The 18,667-nt window shown below is 45.6% G+C and overlaps 1 protein-coding gene across 4 annotated transcripts in view; it reads left to right on the top strand.

The window, feature by feature from the left end:
• Positions 1 to 18,667, top strand: part of DLEC1 (DLEC1 cilia and flagella associated protein) — a 139,819-nt gene that overhangs the window by 17,009 nt on the left and 104,143 nt on the right. For all 4 annotated transcript variants that reach the window (XM_075587938.1, XM_075587939.1, XM_075587937.1 and 1 more), the window contains exons 4-5: positions 2,577 to 2,733; positions 7,343 to 7,453. In XM_075587938.1, coding sequence (XP_075444053.1) covers positions 2,577 to 2,733; positions 7,343 to 7,453 — 268 coding nt within the window. The remainder of the gene's footprint in view (positions 1 to 2,576; positions 2,734 to 7,342; positions 7,454 to 18,667) is intronic.

The raw sequence follows: 18,667 nt of genomic DNA, 5'->3' as shown, positions 1-18,667 counted from the left end.
TTTCATGTTACTGGGTTTGGACAGATCTAATGTGCTCATTCTTCCTCCAAATATAGGTAAATGAGAATTTTAATCAAGTAGTGTTAGGACCTGCTAATGGTCATGCCTTGATGTGGCTTGCAGGCTTATAACGCTTTGGCCAAAGGCTTTAACTAAATGACCCTTTTCAAGAGAATATATAAGTATTTCACAGTGTATTTTTGTCATATTGGATGTAGTATTGGACTTTTCTGTATTTTGTTGTATACATTTGGCCATGCTCAGTAGCACTTCTTTTTACACATATACATATTATGTAGTATGTTTTGGGGTTTCTTGAGCTTGCTGGGATTATTTATATATATATATATATTTATTTATTGCACAGGCAGAATGAAGGTTGCAGCCTTGGGTAGGCCAGGATTTATCAGGCCTTTAAGCAGGCGAGGGTGTAGGGAGACGGTACGATCCACACTAGCAACATCTCTATGCAGGGGAGAGAAGGAGAGTTGGTCGCATGGTGTGACCAGCAGCTCAGGTTCGCAGGTGAAGCCCTGAGGGCAGCATAGTGTGACCCAGCAGTTGAGGGCCACAGGTGCAGCCCCCAGATCCGCATGTTGTGACCAGCAGCTGAGGTCCTCAGGTGAAGCCCCGAGGGCTGCATGGTGTGACCAACAGCTGAGGGCCGCAGGTGAAGCCCCGAGGGCCGCATGCTGTGACCAGCTGCTGAGGGCTGCAGGGGAAGCCCCGAGGGCTGTAATGCTGCCCACGAATGGCCCAAACAATAAAGGCTCAGTTCCACTTAGGACCAAAGTGAATTAATGGCAGTGTATATTCTCAGCGATTTTTCTTCAGTTATTTGGGGGTAAAGTATGCTAATTAAGGTTAGCTGTAAAGTTATAAAGCCAACATTTCCAAAACACACTTGGTCATTTCCTCTTCTATGCACCCTGAAGGGCTGAATGTAATAACACTGACGGAACATGTTTGTGAGGGATAATGTGATCACACAGCACTCAGAGCTTTCCATGTCATTTATGATTGTAGAGGCAGGGGAGATAAATGGACTTGATAACCGTTTCAATTAATAATGCTAATGCACACAGCCCCACGGCCCACTGTGTGGTGGGTTGTGGTGACGTTATTGATTTATACACCACTACTATTATTATTATTATTATTGTTATTCGCTGCACTTGGGTTGACCTGACGAATCGGCGGCAGCCCCGACAAATACACATGTTACACTCTGACTGTTTTACGCAGGGGTCGCCAACTCCTATCATTAAGGGCCATCAACAGGTCAGGTTTTCAGGATTTCCCTGCTTCAGCACAGGTGGCTCAATCAATCCCTGCTTCAGCATAGGTGGCTCAATTAGTCCCTGCATCAGCACAAGTGACTCCATTTGATCGAGCCACCTGTGCTGTAGCTGGGACATCCTGAAAATGTGACCAGTTGCGGGGGCTTGAGGACTAGAGTTGAGAACCCGTGTCCTGCGGAATAGCACTTCTTAGTAAATAAGGCCCTATATTTTTGCACGTTTTTGCATTAAATCTGTGTGCTCCCCTGTGTTTTTATTATCGTTGTGCTTTCTGATCTTGTTGGTACGTTGAGACCAGACAGAGTTATAAGCCGCAAGTGTGGGGAAGGTGCCAGTATCTTTCTAAATGCCTGACAGTATTGGTACTTAAACAGGCATCTTGTACATAACTGGCATAAGCAACACATGCAGTGCTGTGCCTATATCTGTTTGTGTGTCTGTACTGCTGCCAAATGTCTGGTTTGCCTTCACTACCCCTTTCTCTACCCCGGGTTCTCCTTTTCCAGCAGTAATGCCAAACATACCCCTCCTTACCTTCAAGAAGCATGATTTCAGGGAGGTTTTTAATAGACCTTTGTCACAGGCAGGCAGGCAGGCAGGCAGGCAGGCAAGGAGTAAAGCTAGAAAAACAATGCTGCTGCGAAGTGTAAGAAAAGCAGTTCTATATGGCTGCATTATGCCTATCGGCCCAGTTCAAGTAACCTCTAAGGACCAAGGTAAATGTATCCGTCTTTGGTACCACTGTGTTCTTCCTTTTGACTCTTCGTTTGTTTTTTAATAAATGAGTCGCACATAGAGAATTAAAAGTGTAACATCTCAAAGTGATTCTGTCTTTTTTCGCTCACCTTGTATTCCCTGTTAGATCTTCACGAACACTGATAGTGCCAATTCTCACTGCACAATAACTACAATTACAGTGCCACATGAGCCTACTACTGTTCCACCTTGGGGGCCGTATGCCAAAGGGTCTTTGCTTCAAAACTGATGCAGCATCCTATCATATAATAAAACCCCACTGAGAGAGACTAGTGTCCTAGTTTTTTTGCTTCTGTAGCTGGGAGAATCTCATACACTAGCCTCAAGCTTTCATCCCTATTTATACATATTACTGGGTATTTACTGTACATTGCTAGCATTTGGAAAAGTTGTACTGTCCAGAGCAGCATTTATCACTGACAGATAATAATCTGAACATATAAGAAAAGACATAAACGGGGTTGTTTAGAACTAAGGAAGATTGTCTTGGTTTGATATATACCCTATACGCTATGCTAGATCCGTACTGAGCATGATCGTCGGATGGTTGAAGCTGACATGGTAGAGAGACACATCATCCAAGCACGAGCCCGGGCTACTGCAGAAGAAGAAAAGGTGCTCAACTGTCTGAAGAATGAAGGTGGAGATACATTTCAAAGTTTGGGGCTACCACCAGGTAAGAATGGTACCAATAGTTCCCATTCAATCCTGATCCTTAAAAAGGACACCATGTTTTATTTGGTGCAAAACAACTGTCGACTAGCGGTTTTTCCTCTCTGCCTCTCACTCGTTGGATTAGCAACATTCGTAGCGTCTTTCATTTACACAGAGTGTGTATAGATCTTCCATTTCATTCATGTATTTGCACATCTGCCCACATGTATTAGAAAAATAGCAATAACCATATATATCTGTATTGGTACGATTTATGTTTGAATATTTCACGTTCCAATACATTTAGTTATATATGGATATTGGGGGAAGAAATTGAAGGAGCAGTCGTGATTAATTTGTTACAAGATAGTTTTGTATGAGAAGAAATAGCACTAACACTCAGGGTGAGGAGGGGGGTATACCCCCCAAAATAGAAGAAAAATAGGGATAAAGAGACCACTCAGCAATAGCTCCATATATGCAAAGAATTATTTCACATCACAAGCCTTTATTCATCCACAAAATATAAAAATGTGTTAATATCTAGAATACTGGTACGAGTGCATAAGTTTCCTTATCATAACTAAATATACTTAAATAATCAATACAGATAATGCATATGTACAATACGATTATATAGCAATAAAGGTTGATGGTAAAAAAAAAAAAAGCAAGTACATTATTCATTATTTATTTTTTCACTCATACCATAACATAAATAAATCCATAACCTAAAGCCCTGCATTTCTGCAAATAAATATAATTTGTCACTTAGTTCTTACTGAGCTTTTCTCAAGGTGTGATAAGGATCCATGTATGTGATGCCCCATTTCCGACGCCAGAACCTCACCGGTGCCTGTTGGTGCCTCGCACATTTCCGGATGTCTGTCCTCACTCGGTATTTCTCTGGTTAGACGGGTCACTGATTCTACCTCGACTGATAGTTATTTTTGGTGTTCCTCCTTCTATAAAAGTTGTGTAACACAGCAGGCTTAAGCTTACAAGGGTCCATGTTGAAATGGATAAGAAACAGAAAGTGACCTACTGTGAGTGCTCATTTGCATGTCATTACCCAGAACCCCTGGCAGCAGTGGAAACATTGTATGCTAAGAGATAAGAGGGAAAGGCAGGGTCGCAGACCTGTCTGAGACATGTTAATGTGGTCACATGTGGTATTTTTATTTCCTTCTATACTGACACGGACGGTGCTTGCAACCAGTGTTATCAGAAAAAAGCACCAACATTAACTGGAACATAATAAGTAGATTTTAGTTATGGAGTAGTAGATTCATGTAGAATCTGTAGATTGGTAGCTTGTTATTTTGCATTGCACGCTATGATGTTTGCAGAAAAGAAAGGTTATAATCCTCTCTTGGACACTTGTTTGTCACTCATGCTTGCAAACTCTTAAGAGGTTCGGTTTCATGTCCGTTCAATTATTGCCGAAATCACCTATCCAGGAAAGTAATACTGGCCCAAGTTTTTACATTGCACGTGATTATATTTGATGCTAATTGTCCTTTGCTGACTCCAACATTAATAATGTAATAGTCTCTAATATGGGTCTTCCGGGTAAAGTGTTCTTATATTTTGTGGATGATTAAAGGATTGTGAAATCATTTTTGCAAATATATGGAGCTATTCTTGAGTGCTCTCTTTACTGCTAACTTTCTATCTTTTTTTTTTGCCTATTAATTTCTGTAACCCCTCCTTATTTCCCTACATGTATTAGTGTGTAGATACCAGGGTGAGGGCCTGAGTCTACCTCCCCTATGTGTAAGATAGTTTACTTAGCTAGCAATGGACCAGTCTGGGGGTAAGACAATGCAGAGAGAGAGAGAGAGAGCGACATATCTTTTGGATAAGAAATAACACACGCGCACACACACATATACACACATACATACACATTCACAGTGATAACTGTAAGGGTGCTCGTCTCCGGTCATAAAGCAGACACGCAGGGCTGAAGCAGGGATGCCAATTAACCGACCAGAGCCCAGGGACAGAGTCCTGTTAGAGTATCCGTAGTCGGTAAGCAGGCACAGGGTCAGGGCAGGCGGCACAGGTGCAAACTCCAGGCAAAGGGTCAGGGCAGGCAGCGAGGTCAGGGTCACGGTCCGGGGTCAGCAACAGGGATTCCAAATGAATAGGGCTAGCCACAGCAACAAACTAACCTTCCGGAAAAGGGAAGCCACAGGGAAGGCTCACGAACAAGGAAGGCTCAGTAACTAGAGCCCAAGGTGGCCAGGAACACAGGGAAACATATACAATGCTCAGGAGGGGACTGGAAGGCACTGGCTGCTATTTAAGCCCTTGAACAGGTGCATCCAATAACAAAGTTCAGGAGGAGGCTTGCCAGCAACATAGATGTCCACAGCAGCCAGGTAAGGGCGTGTTCCAGTCAAAGCCTGGACTGGCACCCTTACAATAACATACCGGGGCCGTCAGATTCGGAGGACCTCACAAAATACTTACGAGAAGCGTATAGAGAGGATAAAAGTGTACCCTGCTGTGCAATGGTCCCTCAATGTCTCTTACTCAATCGCCATGGTCCAAATGCTAACTAATGGGCAATTGTTGGTCCTGGCACAGCGTTGGAGCTCATGTGAAATGTAAGTGCTGGCTTGGTACTTCGCAAAGAATGGTGGTAGATGTGTAGGATGAAAAGGATAATGAAGTACTGTAGTGCCGATCCCTTGGATGTGTTTCCGCTTGATCTACTCATAGCGACAGGACCCCCAGGTTATCTGGGTCCCTTTCACTTAACGATGTACTCTCAGCTCGCTCATACCCACTACCTCCAGTACATGCTGCTCTACCAGTCTGGAAGGCTTTGCCACTGCCCTGAATCTCTTGCCAGGCTCCTCGGGATAGTTCCTCTCTTCTCTCTCTCTGTCTCTCTCTGTTTCTCTCTGTCTCCTCGTCACATGCTCCTCTCTTACTATATCTCTTAACCCCTCCTCCCATGATGCCATCATTCTTAGTTATCCTATCATCTCAGTTCTTTGCTTGGTGCATAGTCATTGGCCGGAGGGCATATCCATCATTATACTTGTGTGTTCATATGGGTATTACATTTGCATGACTTTTTTTTGTGGTAATTGCATTGCAACCCTACTAGCAGCAGTTAAAGCAGCAGATTTTTTTTATTTACTGGCCCTAATTATGTATACATATAGATTATAAGGGAAAACACTTTTGCTTTGCAATGTACAGTACTGCTAAAAGTACTGTAGAAGCACTAGTGCTACTAGTTGTGGTAGTGGCCATGGCTGACAGAGGATGTATGTATATACGGTATGTATATCTTTATGTATATAGCGCCATTAGTGTACATATCGCTTCACAGCAGTAATACACGTGACATAATCCTACTGTATAAATAACAAATAACACATAATGGGAAGAAGAGGTTCAGGCATAAAAGTAACATTTAGGAAAAGGAGTCCCTGCTCCGAAATGCTTACAATCTAATTGAGTAATTAACAATCAATCTGATAATCATCACCTGCTCCACTGCACCTAACACCAGTTGTTGTTGCACCAAGGTTTACTTCATTAGCTCCTCCACTACTACCATCACAGTCGCTTCCCTACTACGGGTACAGTTTGTGCACCACACGCTCATCATCATCAGATTCTCCAAATCTGCCTCAATACCTCCCTAAATCTTCCCTCCAGCTCCTCTGAGATAGAGGAGCTAGAGCCAGTTTAGCATCCATATTCCCAGTCACTGCAGTTACACATGTTGCTGAGGAATAGGATGTATCAGACACTGGCTCAGTCTCTGACTCTGACCGTAGTTCTGCTGGTGCTCTTGCTCATGCAGAGAGTGAGGTCTATCCACATGCAGAAGAATACTCTGCAGCCTCCTACGCATGTGTGCTTAGTTAGGCATAGATGGGTGCTCTCTGTAAGCTACATCTAACATTGCCTATAGAGATGTGCGGACCTGCTGAAATTTGTAGCGGAATAGCCCCAATTGTTTTCTGATGGGGCAAAATAACAGCCCCTCACCTTTTTGTAACTGTCGTCTTTTAGCGTTAAGTGAACCTGTTGCAAACTTTTGAATTGAAGTAAAATTGTTCGCTGAACCAAAAAGGGTAACATTTGCAACAGAAATGTTAAACGTTTAAAATATATATTTAAATACTTAGGTAGGTAATTCTATATTATTCACGGCGGCTGTTTGGTCCTTTTTGGGCCGAATATTCACACTGACTTCATTAGTGATTTTCGTCCAAAAATAGCCTAATACAGAATAAGGTCCTTTAGACTTAACTGATTATTTAAAAAACAATTGTCAGCTACATTTAACCAATTAAACATACCACTGTCCTTAATTCACTTTCACCCAGGGTAGGACTGACCATTTAACCTGCCTTAAAAATCATGAAACGTTTACATATTGAGGATTTCCTTTTAAAACAGCGTTTACTGTTTAGAAATAGGCATCGCATATACAAATGGAAATGCTGCTGTCTGTCTTTCATTTGCAAAGCCTACCACAGCATATGTAACTGATATGTTATGCATATACAGTAGGATGTGCATGATATACATACATCTTCATATACACACGCATGTAAACACGTACCAGTATTAAATTACTACTACTTTATTTTAAGTGGAGTCGTACTTCAGGTGGTGTGTGGACAACGATCTTCTGAGGAAGCATAACCTCATCTGTCCTGAAGACTACATCACTGAGCTGCGTCCTATCACCAAAGCACCCAGAAGTAAGTTTTCTATCATCTACATTACTCCACGGGAGTTCTACCACTTTTCGTTATGCAAACCACTTAGATGTTAATAACCATGTGGCGACCATCATATTCATTTACACCTTCTCATCAATATATTAAGAAACAAACAATTATATATGCATATTTAAATGAATGGATTGGTGCCTCAAAAGCAGGTTGTCCCAAAGCAAGCTTCAGCAGTGATGGAAAAGCTCCCGGAAAAAGTTTGGGGGAATGTAACGATATCATAGTAATAAATAAATAAACATGATGATAAATTGATATTGAAATACGTACATAGTTACATAGTAGATGAGGTTGAAAAAGACATACGTCCAGCAAGGTCAGTGTAAGAGATGTGTGCAGATGTATGCAATGGAGACCGTTTTTAAGGTGAAATTAAAATAAGGCTTTATTGCGCATGTTCCTTCTAACACAGCAAAACATATGAAAACAACAAATGCCTACCCCTGTTTAAGGGCTAACTTACTTCCCCAGTCCCTTTCTCCAAGGCTGGAGGGATAATCCCATTACCACCCTATTCCCCAAAGTCTCAAGAGATACCTTAAAGCAGGTGTCCCTTCATGTCAGTCTCTGGGTGTCTTGATCTCATCAGAGCCTTTCTGCTCAAGACCTCTTTCCTCTTGTCAGCACCCTTGTGTACTGAGGAAAATCTCCCTTCCTGTCTCAGAGGCAGGCTTTTTCTGACACCTCTAATCAGCCAGGTGGTGTTGGTTAATTGTCTACCAGCAGTTAACCACCACACTGCTGGATTAGAGGCACATTTTTGAACAGGGATAAGTCCCCTGTTACATACCACCCCTGTTTGTGGGAAGCTCGGACTTGCCACGGCCAAAGCCCATCCTTCCACTCTCATTCGAGATCTTTCTGTGACTTAAATGAGAGTGGATGGAGGAAGAGAACCCTCAGTCCCACTGGGATTGGACCCCTGTCTCCAGTTTATTTGTGTCTCCTCCTGAAGGTGCTTGAGCTCAGCACTCCTCAATCGCTCGAGGAGGACTTTTCCTAAGTATCGTCTTCTTTCTGAGTGCGTGGTCATGAGATTTCCCTTGCATCGGGTGCTCTTCTTTTTGTAGATCAACTGTATGGCGACAGTTGTAGAGGAGTTAGGACTAGCCCTTTGAGTTTAAAACCCTTGAAGCTGTCTTTCTGCACTTCCTCCACTCAACGGAGTCGCCAGTTCAGCTTCTTTGGGATTGAGTTGCACTTCCACCTCCCTTTCCAGAGAATGTCCTATCTTCCCAGCTTCACCAGCTAAGGATTTTTCTGGTTTTGATTCTGGTATACCTTTTTGTGTTGCCTGTTGGGCCACTGAAGGTTTAGCTAGTGCTTGGTTAGGTGGTTTAGACTTTACAACCTTGTTTTTTAGGTGAGCGGTGTTCCCAGCTCTCACTACACTTTTTTCTTTGGGTTTTCGTGGCTGTGGGACACTGACGCTTGGTCAGGGTCAATACTTGTCCTTGTAGTACTGTAATCTTATCTGTGAGAGATTCCTGTTTTTTGAGTGCATCTTGCAAGTCTCTTCTCAGGGAATTTATCTGCGCACTTTGCTTTCTCTGAGTTTGTATCAGTGTCTCCTTCATATTCTGGAGCTCTGTAATTTTTGTCGTCAAGGTTGCCGCTGCGTCTGTTTTCTCCTTGGTGTACTGAATCAAGGGGATGGAACAGACTCTCTGTCTCTCCAGCTCTTGCTCCAGTTTCTGGGCCTTCTCCCGCTCATACCAAGTCACCTGATCTCTAAGCTCCGCCTTCAGCGAGGCTCTGGTGACATGCAGCGTGGCCTTTAGCTCCTCATACTGCTCTGTGGGGATGCACTGGGTATTCAGACGTTCCTGCAGCGCTTGTACCTCTTTAGCAGCCTGCAGATTTTCTTCCTGCAGAGTTCGTTGCTTCTCCTCGGTATTCTGGAGGTGTGTATGCAGACCTTGTAGTTGGTTCTGCAGTCGGTGCTCTGCTTCAACATTTTCACCTTCCAGAAATTTCTTTATTTTTTCAAACTCGTGAAGCTTTTCATTCTTTCCATTGACGTGGTCTGTCAACTCAGAATTTTCTTTTTTTAGTCTTAAATTTTCTCTTTTTTCAGTCTCTGTAATATTCAGGGCCTCCTTGTAGTCCGCCTTCCATTTTCGCACCTCTGCTTGGAGACTGACTGTCTCCTGGCGTGAGACTTCCGTCTCTACAGTAGGTTGAGGGTCTGAAGCTCCTTCTGGGAGACTTTGAGATCTATATTAAGATTGACAATAGTTTTTTTTAGAATTGTCCAGCTCCTCAGCGAGACTGTGAAGTTCCTTTTTGGAGACTTCCAGTTCTGTGCGGTAGCTGCCGATCTCGTGGTGTGAGGCATCCAGTGCTGTGCGGAGTGTATGAACCTCCTTCTGGGATACGTCCACCTCTGTCCGGACACTGTTGACCGCTTGTTGTGAGGCATTCAGTTCTAGTCGAAGACTGTGAAACTCTTGCTGAAAGATTGTAATCTCCTTCAGTGCCGCCTCATACTTCCGCTTCAGCTTAGCCATCATTTTATCGGATTGGCTCTGCTTTTCCACCATGGTGGCATTAGTAATGTTTGCAGCATCTAGCTCAGAATGAGATCATCCAATTCTGTTCCGGATTCAGAGTACATTGCGAGAACAGTCTTCTGTAGCTCAACATTATCTTCCCTCTCAAGTTTCAATTGTTCCCGGAGCAAATCACAGTCACGCCTGGCAATTTTCAGGACATTTTCAGGGCTGGTCAAGGGATCGCCACTGATTGGTTCTGGCTCCGCTTCCCTGGTATGGTTGGTTGAGGGTTTCTCACTATTGGCACCGGACAGACACTTCTTTGGGGTACACGACTTCTGCCTTGGGCCCTCTGGATATTCGGTCATTCGCGGGACGAATTCTCCATTTTCTCTAGGCTCTCGGGCATCTCGGACCCTTTTTCTTTCCGCGGGATCTGCGGATGTGTCTGTTCCTTCCACGGTAAGTGAAGAACCGCTTTTCTTTTTCCGTCTTTTTGTTTTGGAGGACTCAGTCCCATCAGGAATACTGGGGTCTCCGTCTTTATTTGAAACTTCAGCAGCTTCATTGTATACGCCAGGCTTTTCCTTCAGTTGCGTTAGCTGACAGAAATATTCGATGATCTGCTGCTCCCGCTCTTTCTCCTGCCGATCATATTCGTCATCTTAGAGAGAGGTCTTTTCGGTTCGTACCGAGTTCAGGCACCCCCACCATTCTTGGGGTGTTTTGTGGGTGTGACTCGGTTTGGGTTCCCCATAAGAGATGTCTTCCTCCTCATCGGACTGGAAGGGCCGGGTAGGGTTCATTACAGGAACGCCGCCTCTTGTCCTCCATTTTGGGGCTACCAGGTGAATTTTTCTTCCTGACCTCAGGAGGCGCTATTGCAGCTGTTGCCACTGTTTGTGCTAGAACCCAAAATTGTGGTAGTCCTACAGGTGGGCATAATTTTCTTATATAGGTCGTAGCTCTCGCAGGCATCTCTGTAGACTTTTTCTTTTTCTTTCCTTTGGTAAGTTTTAAAACATCAGCAATACTGTGCATGCATTCACTCTCATCGTCTGAATAAGGCCTGAAGGGACACTGCTTCGTGTGGTGGGGTTCTTTACACCAGGAACACATTTTCTTCCCTAGTTTTGCAGAGTCTTTATTTGACTTCAGCTGGGCGGCCATTTTAAATTCCCAGAATCAGTACCTTGCGTCGGTCACTGTCTGTAAAAGTTTCCCTGCTTCAGCACAGTCGTGCCTCAATATTCACACTTTTCTGCATATACTCCATTCACAGCTGGTAGTCCTATGCGGTGTGGCAGCCTTTACTTCCACAATCAGTACCGCTCGTGGGTCACTGTCTGTATTCACTGCTTCAGCGCAATTTTTTTAAAGAAAACAATAAACAAAGCCTAGCTCCTCTGGAGCGCTAACTCACTTCTTGAACCCTGACTACGGCTGGAAGGCAAAGCCCCTTTTTCAACAACCATATTACACATTATTGTGATAGGCAAGTAAAGTTTACCTGCTTCAGCAGTCTCTCTCTCTCTCCTCTTGGGATTGGGGAAAAGAGTCCATCTGTGGTATTGTGGCTTTCTTCAGTGCAGTGTAGATTTCCTGCCTGGATGTGTATCCCTTAAATTCTGGTCCCAGGCTGTTTGCAGGAACTATGCAGGCAAACGCACAAAAAAATTCACAGGCAATCTCCGGGGCCCATTTGAACTTCAAGGGCCACCTCTCATCCCAACTTCTGACACCATATGTAAGAGATGTGTGCAGAGTTATGCAATGGAGACCGTTTTTAAGGTGAAATTAAAATAAGGCTTTATTGCACCTTTCCCTTTTAACACAGCAAAACATATGAAAACAACAAACGCCTATCCCTGTTTAAGGGCTTACTTACTTCCCCAGTCCCTTTCTCCAGGGCTGGAGGGATAATCCCATTACCACCCTATTACCCAAAGTCTCAAGAGATACCTTAAAGCAGGTTTCCCTTCATTTCAGTCTCTGGTAGGTTCCTGTGTCCCCTGTGTCCCCTGTGTCCAGGAATATAGGTCTTTGGGTGTCTTGATCTCAGCAGAGCCTTTCTGCTCAAGACCTCTTTCCTCTTGTCACCCCCCTGTGTACTGAGGAAAATCTTCCTTCCTGTCTCAGAGGCAGGCTTTTTCTGACACCTCTAATCAGCCAGGTGGTGTTGGTTAATTGTCTACCAGCAGTTAACCACCACACTGCTGGATTAGAGGCACATTTTTGAACAGGGATAAGTCCCCTGTTACAGTCAGCCTATGCTAAATTTAGACGACAGATACTGTACTTATCTTATATTTGTTTTTATAGTATTTTTATCCAGAGGAAGGCAAAGAAAAACCCCAGTGAAACATCATCCAATGCTGCCTTATAAGGAGAAAAATTAAGTCCTTCCTGACCCCAAATAATGGCAATCAGATTTCTCCCTGGATCAACATCCTTCCCGTGTTTACTTATTTGGTATATCCCTGTATACCTTTAATTTCTAAAAAGAAGTCCAACCTTTTTTTTTTTTCACTCTTTTTTTTATTGGAAATATATAACCAAGACAACCAAGACAACCAGAGTTGTCATGAGCACATGACTGAGGACGGTACATGGAAATTTCCAATAAACATTTTAACATATAGGAAAAAGGGGGGGGGGGACAGACAGACGGGGAGGGTGAGAAGGGGCGGGGGGAGAAGGAGGCCCTTACGACTTGGACCTAGGTGAGCCCCGGGGGTCGGGACTCCAGCCACGGGTCCCAAATTTTTTGGAACTGCGGCAGTTTTTTATGGAGCATCGCCGTAAGTCTCTTCATAGTCATGACTGTGTTGATCCTTTTGACAACTGTGCCTCTAGTTAGGGGCTTTTATTTGCTTTCAAGCCGCTGCGGCCAAGAATCTGGCAGCTGTGAGAATCGAAGAGATCAGTCTGCCCTTTGGCGTGGAGATGTTTTCAATAGATTTGCCGAGCACGAAGGTCAGGGGGTCCAAGGGGATCTTTAGTCCCGTGGTCTCATGTATTAACGTTTGAATCATGGACCAATATCTCTGAATGTGGGCCATGTCTCCCTTTTGACCACATCCCCTCCAGCACAGGTCAGGTGTGCCGGGGAAGATCTGGCTCAGCCTAGTCGGGGTCAGGTACCACTGGAATAGAATTTTGTATATATTTTCTTTAGTGATTGTACAAATAGAGGTTTTAGTTGCCGATTCCCAAACATCCTTCCAGTCGTCTGTGTCAATTGTCAGATTTAAATCCGCAGACCACGTTTGCATATATTTATGGGTTGGGGGATTCACTTTCAACTCCAACCCCTTGTAGATCTCGGAGACCAACCCCTTCTGGAAGCTGCCCTTGATACAAAGGGATTCAAATTTGGTTAGTGTGGGGAATTTGGCATTCTGGGAAAGCGAAAAGAGAAAGTGCCTAATTTGCAGGTATTTAAATAAATGGAGATCCTGGGTCTGAAATTTGTCTTGAAATTGGCCGAATTGTCTTTGCGAACACCCGGGCGGGAAATTTGGGTTTCCAAAAATGGGGGTAATTTGAGAGGGGGATGCTAACAGGCCATACTTCCCTTTCATTTTGAGCCATATGTCCCACGTACATCTCATTGATCCTAGATCAAACTTCCTAGGGCTTTTCTCCTTGCCCCCCTGGGACCAGAGGGACACCAGGAGGGGGAGGGGGGTCGCGTAATGGGACTCTAGTGAAAGCCAGCATGAGGAGGCCGGGTCGTAATTCCAAGCTATGGCCTGCCTAGCTGTGCCGCTTGGTAATACTTGATCACATCAGGGACCCCAAGCCCTCCCTTCGTTTTGGGGGTAGCATTACCGATTTCGGAACCCTTGGTCTCCCGTTTTTCCAGATGAATTGGAATATGTGGAACTGGATGTTCTTTAGAGCTGGAAGTGGAACGGCTATGGGGAGAGTTTGGAAGAGGTAGAAAAGTCTCGGGAGGATGTTCTTTTTAATTGATACTATTCTTCCAAACCTGGAGATTTGGAGTTTGCTCCAAGACTCAAGGTCTTTTTTAATCTGGTCGAATAGGGGGGTGGGGGGAGGACGCGGATTGTACTGGTATTAAGACCTATATGAATTTGAGATTTTAACCCCAAGATATTTAATATTGGTTGTACTCTATTTATATTTATAATTAAGTTGTAGCAGTTTCCACGTCGGTTCTGGGAGAGTTAGGTTAAGAGCTTCTGACTTTTCCATATTGACTTTGTAGTCTGAAATTGATCCGAATTGGTCTAGTAATTTTTGGAGGTTGGGGAGGGAGATATGGGGGCTGGTGAGAGTCAGTATTACATCGTCGGCAAACAGAGAGATTTTGTACTCTGTTTCGGCAATCATAACCCCTTTTATACTTGTTTCGGCTCTAATTTTAGCCGCTAGAGGTTCAATTGATAGGGCGAATAATAAAGGGGATAAGGGACATCCCTGCCTGGTTCCGTTTTTAATTTGTATCGGCTCTGATAATCCGCCTGGGAGCTTAATGTGTACCGTGGGGTTTTGGTAGAGGGCTCTGACTCCTTGGAGAAGTGGGCCACTGAAGCCAAATTTCAGCAATGTTTGATCTAGGTAGGACCATTTGATTCTGTCAAACGCTTTTTCAGCGTGGAGACTTAGAATCATGGCCTTAGTTCCAGTGAGATGTACATGGTCAATATTATCCACAATTTTGCGGGTATTGTCAGAGGCCTTCCTTCCTGACACAAAGCCTACTTGATCAATGTGAATAAGTCGAGGGAGAATTGGGTTGAGTCTGTTTGTTAAGATCTTGCTGTAGATCTTGAGATCCGTGTTGAGAAGGGAAATTGGTCTATAATTCCCGCACAACAGTGGATCTCCTTCCTTGTGGATGATTGCTAAATTTGCCGAGGAGATTGTAGAGGGAATTGGATCGGCCGCCAGAAAGGAGAGTCCAACCTTTTTTTGAAGATATTTATTGTATCTGCCATCACAGTCTCGATGAATAATGAATTCCACATTGTAACTGCCCTTACTGTAAAGAACCCTTTCCTTTGTTGCTGGTGAAATTTCCTTTCCTCCAACCTTAAGGGATGACCCTGTGTCATTTGTACTGCCCTTGAGATGAATAGTTCTTTTGAAAGCTCCTTGTATTGACCCTGAATATATTTGTATATACAGCTAAACCCCGTTATAACGCGGTCCTCGGGGTCCACCCCGAGACCACCGCGTTAGTAACGGGGTCGCGCTAATTTTTTTTTTTTTTAAATGGCCGCCGCGCGCCTGATCGGGAGGGAGGGAGTTAATTAAATAAATAAATAAAAAAAAAGTTTTAAAAAAATGGCGGCGATTCATCCCTCCTCCCTCTCCCTCTCAGCCCCCTCCCTCCCTCTCAACTCCCCCCCCACCCCCGAGGTATGCCCCCGCAGGGCAGTGCCCCTCTCTGGGTGCAGGAGGGTGGGTTACATGTCAGCCGCACGTTGTACTCACGGTCACAAGTACAACGCTGCAGAGGCTGCAAAATGGAGACGGAGCCCCCAGGAGGAAAGCTGGGACCGGAGCCAGATGCTGCTAGAAGCAAAGCATTCTGGGAGTGGACGGGGCTGCCTCTGTCCAGCCTCATCTGCCCCTCACAGGGAGGGGGGATCCCCCATAGAGACCTGCCCCCCTCACTCCCAGCCAGGGCACAGGGGTGACCCCAAAACAGAGACCAGCCCCCCTCCCTCTCCCTCCCAGCCCCCCTCCCTCTCAGCCCCCCTCCCTCTTCCTCCCAGCCTCCTGGTTCTGCGGTGCGTGGCAACGTGTGTCTGTGTCCTCCCAGCCAGATCTGCTGCTGCTGCTGCTGCTGCAAGAGGGAGGGGGGGGGGGGTTGGGCTGCTGACATGTGAGTTCTGCTGACATGTGAGGGGGGGGGTGGGCTGCTGACATGTGAGGGGGGGGTGGGCTGCTGACATGTGAGGGGGGGGGGTGGGCTGCTGACATGTGAGGGGGGGGGGTGGGCTGCTGACATGTGAGGGGGGGGTGGGCTGCTGACATGTGAGGGGGGGGGGTGAGCTGCTGACATGTGAGGGGGGGGTGGGCTGCTGACATGTGAGGGGGGGGGTGGGCTGCTGACATGTGAGGGGGGGGTGGGCTGCTGACATGTGAGGGGAGGGGGGTGGGCTGCTGACATGTGAGGGGGGGTGGGCTGCTGACATGTGAGTGTATTGTGAGGGCTGTGTGCAGTGAGTGTGTGCAGTGTGTGTGTGTCAGTGTGAGCAGTGTGTGTGCAGTGTGTGCAGTGTGAGCAATGAGCAGTGTGTACAGTGTGAGCAATGAGCAGTGTGTGTCAGTGTGAGCAGTGTGAGCAACGAGAAGTGTGTGGCAGTGTGAGCAGTGTGTGTGCAGTGTGCAGTGTGAGCAATGAGCAGTGTGTGCAGTGTGAGCAATGAGCAGTATGTGTGCAGTGTGCAGTGTGAGCAATGTGCAGTGTGTCAGTGTGAGCAGAGTGTGCAGTGTGCAGTGTGCAGTGTGTGCAGTGTGAGCAATGAGCAGTGTGTCAGTGTGTGCAGTGTGAGCAATGAGCAGTGTGTGTGCAGTGTGAGCAATGAGCAGTGTGTCAGTGTGTGCAGTGTGAGCAATGAGCAGTGTGTCAGTGTGTGCAGTGTGAGCAATGAGCAGTGTGTCAGTGTGTGCAGTGTGAGCAATGAGCAGTGTGTGTGCAGTGTGAGCAATGAGCAGTGTGTCAGTGTGTGCAGTGTGAGCAATGAGCAGTGTGTCAGTGTGAGCAATGAGCAGTGTGTGTGCAGTGTGCAGTGTGTGTCAGTGTGAGCAGTGTGTGTGCAGTGTGAGCAATGAGCAGTGTGTGTGCAGTGTGCAGTGTGCAGTGTGTGTGCAGTGTGTGCAGTGTGTGCAGTGTGTGTGCAGTGTGTGTGCAGTGTGCAGTGTGTCAGTGTGTGCAATGAGCAGTGTGTGTGCACTGTATGTGCAGTGTGAGCAATGAGCAGTGTGTGTGCAGTGAGTGTGTGCAGTGTGTGTGTGACATGTGAGTGTATTGTGAGGGCTGTGTGCAGTGAGTGTGTGCAGTGTGTGTGTCAGTGTGAGCAGTGTGTGTGCAGTGTGTGCAGTGTGAGCAATGAGCAGTGTGTGTCAGTGTGAGCAGTGTGAGCAGTGTGTGCAGTGTGTGGCAGTGTGAGAAGTGTGAGCAGTGTGTGTGCAGTGTGCAGTGTGAGCAATGAGCAGTGTGTGCAGTGTGAGCAATGAGCAGTGTGTGTGCAGTGTGCAGTGTGTCAGTGTGAGCAGTCTGTGCAGTGTGTCAGTGTGTGCAGTGTGAGCAATGAGCAGTGTGTGTGCAGTGTGAGCAATGAGCAGTGTGTCAGTGTGTGCAGTGTGAGCAATGAGCAGTGTGTCAGTGTGTGCAGTGTGAGCAATGAACAGTGTGTCAGTGTGTGCAGTGTGAGCAATGAGCAGTGTGTGTGCAGTGTGAACAATGAGCAGTGTGTCAGTGTGTGCAGTGTGAGCAATGAGCAGTGTGTGTGCAGTGTGAGCAATGAGCAGTGTGTGTGCAGTGTGCAGTGTGTGTGCAGTGTGTCAGTGTGTGCAGTGTGAGCAATGAGCAGTGTGTGTGTATAGTGTGCAGTGTGTGTGCAGTGTGTGTGCAGTGTGTCAGTGTGTGCAATGAGCAGTGTGTGTGCAGTGTGCAGTGTGCAGTGTGCAGTGTGCAGTGTGTGTGCAGTGTGAGCAATGAGCAGTGTGTGTGCAATTTTTTTTTTTTTTTTTAAACGGGAGCCACGGGAAAACCGCGTTATAACCGAATCGCGGTATAGCGAGGCGCGTTATAACGGGGTTTAGCTGTAGTTATCATATCCCCTTTTAGATGCCTCTTTTCTAATGTAAACAAATCTAAATTAGTTAGCCTCTCCTCATAAGTTAGATTTCCCATCCCCTTTATTCATTTGGTGGCTCTTCTCTAGATAGAACAGATGTGGTGCATCCAAAATTGGAAAGAAATCCTCCACAGCATATGTAATTGATCAGGATGACAATAGACAGTCCATGAACAATATGGCAATTATCTGGCGTGGGCTAAGTGTCTAGTGGGGTCCACTTGACCTCCACAGCTTAAACACCATATAAACCCAGCCAAGTAACCAATATGTAAATGACAACAGCACTGGTATCCATATAATTATATGTAGGGGCACAGCGGCCCTTTACCAGAGTGCTTGCAGGACTTCTAGACATCCAGGGCGTGCAGTCCATCCAGGTAAGTAGACAGCAAGAGGAAGGGTGATGATGAATAGCACAGCCACGATATTCCAACTCCCAATAGAACCGGAAAATATAAAACAAAGGTACACACTCCAATGTAGCAATAGGTCTGGTTTAATGTAGGATGGTGCAGCAACAGGACAACACGAACGCACCTACGCGTTTCGTGCACTAGGCACTTTATCAAGGTGACAGATATACACATAGCTGCTTAATTTATACTCACCTGAGTTGTATCGCGCGCTGCCGGGTGTGACGTCATCATCCCGCGTCGCAACGGGTCGCGGTGACGTGGCGTGCACATCCATTGGCCCGGCAAGTCAGGTGGTATGCTATTGCTGGCTTGTTTACTATTTTTTCTAAAATAAACTTTATTGACAACAAAACAAACACACGGCGAAATAAAAACATGTTAAAAACACAATAAACACTGTTGAAGCAGCAAACTGGCATAAATAGA

Source organism: Ascaphus truei, chromosome 2 (assembly GCF_040206685.1).
Source record: "Ascaphus truei isolate aAscTru1 chromosome 2, aAscTru1.hap1, whole genome shotgun sequence".
Taxonomy (NCBI): domain Eukaryota; kingdom Metazoa; phylum Chordata; class Amphibia; order Anura; family Ascaphidae; genus Ascaphus; species Ascaphus truei.
This window is presented reverse-complemented; position numbering and strand designations above follow the sequence as displayed.